Source organism: Acanthochromis polyacanthus, chromosome 18 (genome assembly GCF_021347895.1).
Source record: "Acanthochromis polyacanthus isolate Apoly-LR-REF ecotype Palm Island chromosome 18, KAUST_Apoly_ChrSc, whole genome shotgun sequence".
Taxonomy (NCBI): domain Eukaryota; kingdom Metazoa; phylum Chordata; class Actinopteri; family Pomacentridae; genus Acanthochromis; species Acanthochromis polyacanthus.
This window is the reverse complement of record NC_067130.1, coordinates 16,475,798-16,478,836: the sequence shown is the minus strand read 5'-3', so window position 1 is coordinate 16,478,836 and position 3,039 is coordinate 16,475,798. Positions and strand designations below refer to the sequence as shown.

The 3,039-nt window shown below is 43.4% G+C and overlaps 1 protein-coding gene across 1 annotated transcript; it reads right to left on the bottom strand.

Moving 5' to 3' along the window:
- Positions 1-291: 291 nt before the first annotated feature.
- gas1b (growth arrest-specific 1b) lies at positions 292-2,431 on the bottom strand. Its single transcript, XM_022191563.2, has one exon. It carries the CDS (start codon positions 1,986-1,988, stop codon positions 1,212-1,214), a length of 777 nt encoding a protein of 258 aa, XP_022047255.2. The 5' UTR covers positions 1,989-2,431; the 3' UTR covers positions 292-1,211.
- Between the last annotated feature and the right edge of the window lie 608 nt (positions 2,432-3,039).

Here is a 3,039-nt window from a genome sequence, read left to right as displayed (position 1 = left end):
AAGAAAGGCTTCTAAATGCACAAACAGCAGCTCATGTTCTAAAGTCACTGTATCTGCAGTGACACTACTTTAAGGTTAAATGCATTCAAAATAATTTGGTCCCAAAACTGGACCATCTTTTTCCATGTCTAAATAGAAATTATTAGTCGAATTATTTTGTGAACTTCATGTAATAAAACTGAATTATGCAACAAAACAATACATAACAGTACACATGAACCGACTACATCGTACCCCACTACTGAATATGTAAAATGTGAATGTTAAACAGAAAGAGATTAAAGTCAAAAGAAGAGTCTTTAAATCTGATGTATTTATTGTGCACGTACATTCAGAGGTCTGTGTCCATAACGGACACTTAATATCTCCACTCTCCCAAACACAGACGTGTTTTTTTAACCAGTATGTCTTTGTAAAGACTTCTAACAAACACATGGGGTGAAGATAAACAAACCCACTGAATGCTTCTTGGCTCCATTTGTGCTGCAAATCCCCTAGAGGAGGAGTTTACCTTTCTCCAGTCTGTTTGAACAGTTTTCAGGAATTAACACTTTATACCTTCTGCAAACATCCACATTGACAAAGGTCAAGTGTATCACTCCGAAGAGCTTCTATTTACAGACGTGTGATCTGCCCTGTGGGATTAAGACACGTAGTTTAGTGGCTTACATCAACTTTGGTTTGAAATGAAGGGGTTGTGGGGACAAGGAGCATGACTCTGCTTTCACAGCCTGTATGATATACAGAGTCGGTGACGTTCAGGCACTTTTAACATGTTTCTTTCCTCTGGGGTCGCAATGCAGTACGAGAGCAGGACTCACTTTTTCTAACAGTGCAAATCTCTTTTCATTCATATCATACACAAATAGTTTGACAAATATATATATCTATACAATATACTGTACAATTTACATTTATATAGCTGACATATAAAAATAGGATCCTTCAATGTTGTCAGATTAGTAATTTTTTTGAGAGAATACATGAGAAGTAACTACTTGATGTGATCCACAGCTGCTTGTGATTGACATAAGTGAATAATAAAAGCAAATGCCCTGTTTTAAATGACTTTGTGTAGACATGCAGCAGAAAGTTTTGGTTGATTCAGAAGCCCAGAATATTAGCTTTAAGACAAAGTAGCCGAATTTTTGTGAGGTGAGTAGATTTCTGGTGCTGATTCTTTTCAGAAGTGACTTTCTAGCTGCAGCTTTTCATATAAATTTGCGTAAAACCAAAATGGTGGTCAAAACTCCGAGCACAGTCTGACAAGGTGGGGATCCACTGGAGTTTTCCACATACTGATAATCCTCCTGGTCGATATAATCGTCCTCACTGTCCTCCTCGGAGTCTGAAAACCCGCTGCCCGCGAACCTGTCGACGGAATCCGTGCAGAAAGTTTTCATGCTCACTTTTATGTACTCGCATATGTTCCTCTCGGTGCCATCGCACACACAAGTGTCCAGCTGCTGCGCTTTGGGTATGGAGCGCATGTTGGCGATCACCCTGCGGCATCCGTCCGAGCACCTCTGTCCTCCGAAGAGTTTTCGGCAGTGGAACAGATACTCTCTCATGGCGAGGTTGCAGGACGCGTCCATCTCGCACTGCAGCCGGGCCTCGGTGCAGCCCATGGTGCTGGTCCGCGGCAGGCACGGCTCGATGGCTTGCTTGGTGCTCCGGCACACCGGGTCCAGGGCGCAGTCGCAGTCCTCCAGAGCCGGGCCGCTCTGGGTGAGGTTGAGCTGGATTAGGGAGGATATGCAGTGGCTGGGACACTTCTTGCGATCCCCGCTAATAACAGACGCGCAGGCATAGAGGTACTGATCGTAGGCGTAATGGCAATCCGGCTCTCCGTGACACTTGAGGATCGCTTTCCAGCAAACCAGCCGGTGACTGTGGTTGGGAGATCCGACGCAGAGCCCGATGATTAAGATCAGCACACTGCATATGAAAGTCACAGCCCGCTCCATCAATGTGGCACGACTTGCCATTTCCAGCAAGAATGAATCGTAAAAATGCTGGACTTCATGCGAGCTGCTGTGACTCCATCACGCTGCGTAAAAACTGTTACTCCTTCGTGGTTTCACTTCACGTCACAGCTGGAGACTTGAAGTCCATAGAGCAACCAACAGCTCATAGCGGATGGCCACAACAAGCAAATCATGTTGGGATCTTCACAGTTTAACAGTTGAGCCAAAGTTTCTAGCTTGTGGCCGGTCCAGCTCCGATTCTGGAGGCTTCACACGCGTGTGTGTCTCTCAGCGGCCACAGTGGAGAGTTTCTGTAAACTTTGGAAAAAGGATCCCAAAACTTCTGTCCGTAAGAAAACCGATATCCTTGTTCGTAAAGTCGCTCATGCGCTGTCAGAGCACACCCGCATCCCCTCCAGGCTGCAGCCTCTTTGTACTGCGGGCTGAGCGCTGATGGGCTGATTAGATTCTGCTGGAAACCGCGTCCCATTGGTCCATCAACTGTTGTGATTCTCTCGTCACACGATGCTGGTGACGCAGGCTGCTGATATTAAACTCAAGTAAGAGAAAAGTTTGTGCAACTGTACCGTTTTACTACAAGTACTGTCATAAAAGTGGAATTTCATTCGTTGATTTTCCCATTTATATCTGAAGAGATATAGATAGATATCTAGATAGATATCTAGATAGATAGATAGATACCTGAAAAGTGCATAATTCTCAATTTATTTCAGAATACAATGAATTGCTCCAGGCAAAGTATGGTCATTTTACTTTCTTTCTATGTGTAACCCAAGTTCCACATTAGTACCACTGTGAATGCAGGCTACTAAAACCACTGATTCTCAAGCTATGTGTCTTGGAATCAGTCAAATTTATGATGATTATATGTAAAGGTGTGCCTTTGAAATACACGTTTGTAGAAAGTTTGAGAACCCCGGCACTTGTCTAGATCAAGTTTTCTGGTTTTAGTTACCAGCTTCAAGGTCTTGAAGGTTATTATTGCTCATTTTTAAAATAATAATTTTATTTAATAGCATTTTGGCTGAACGACCCTACAAAAAGTCCATGA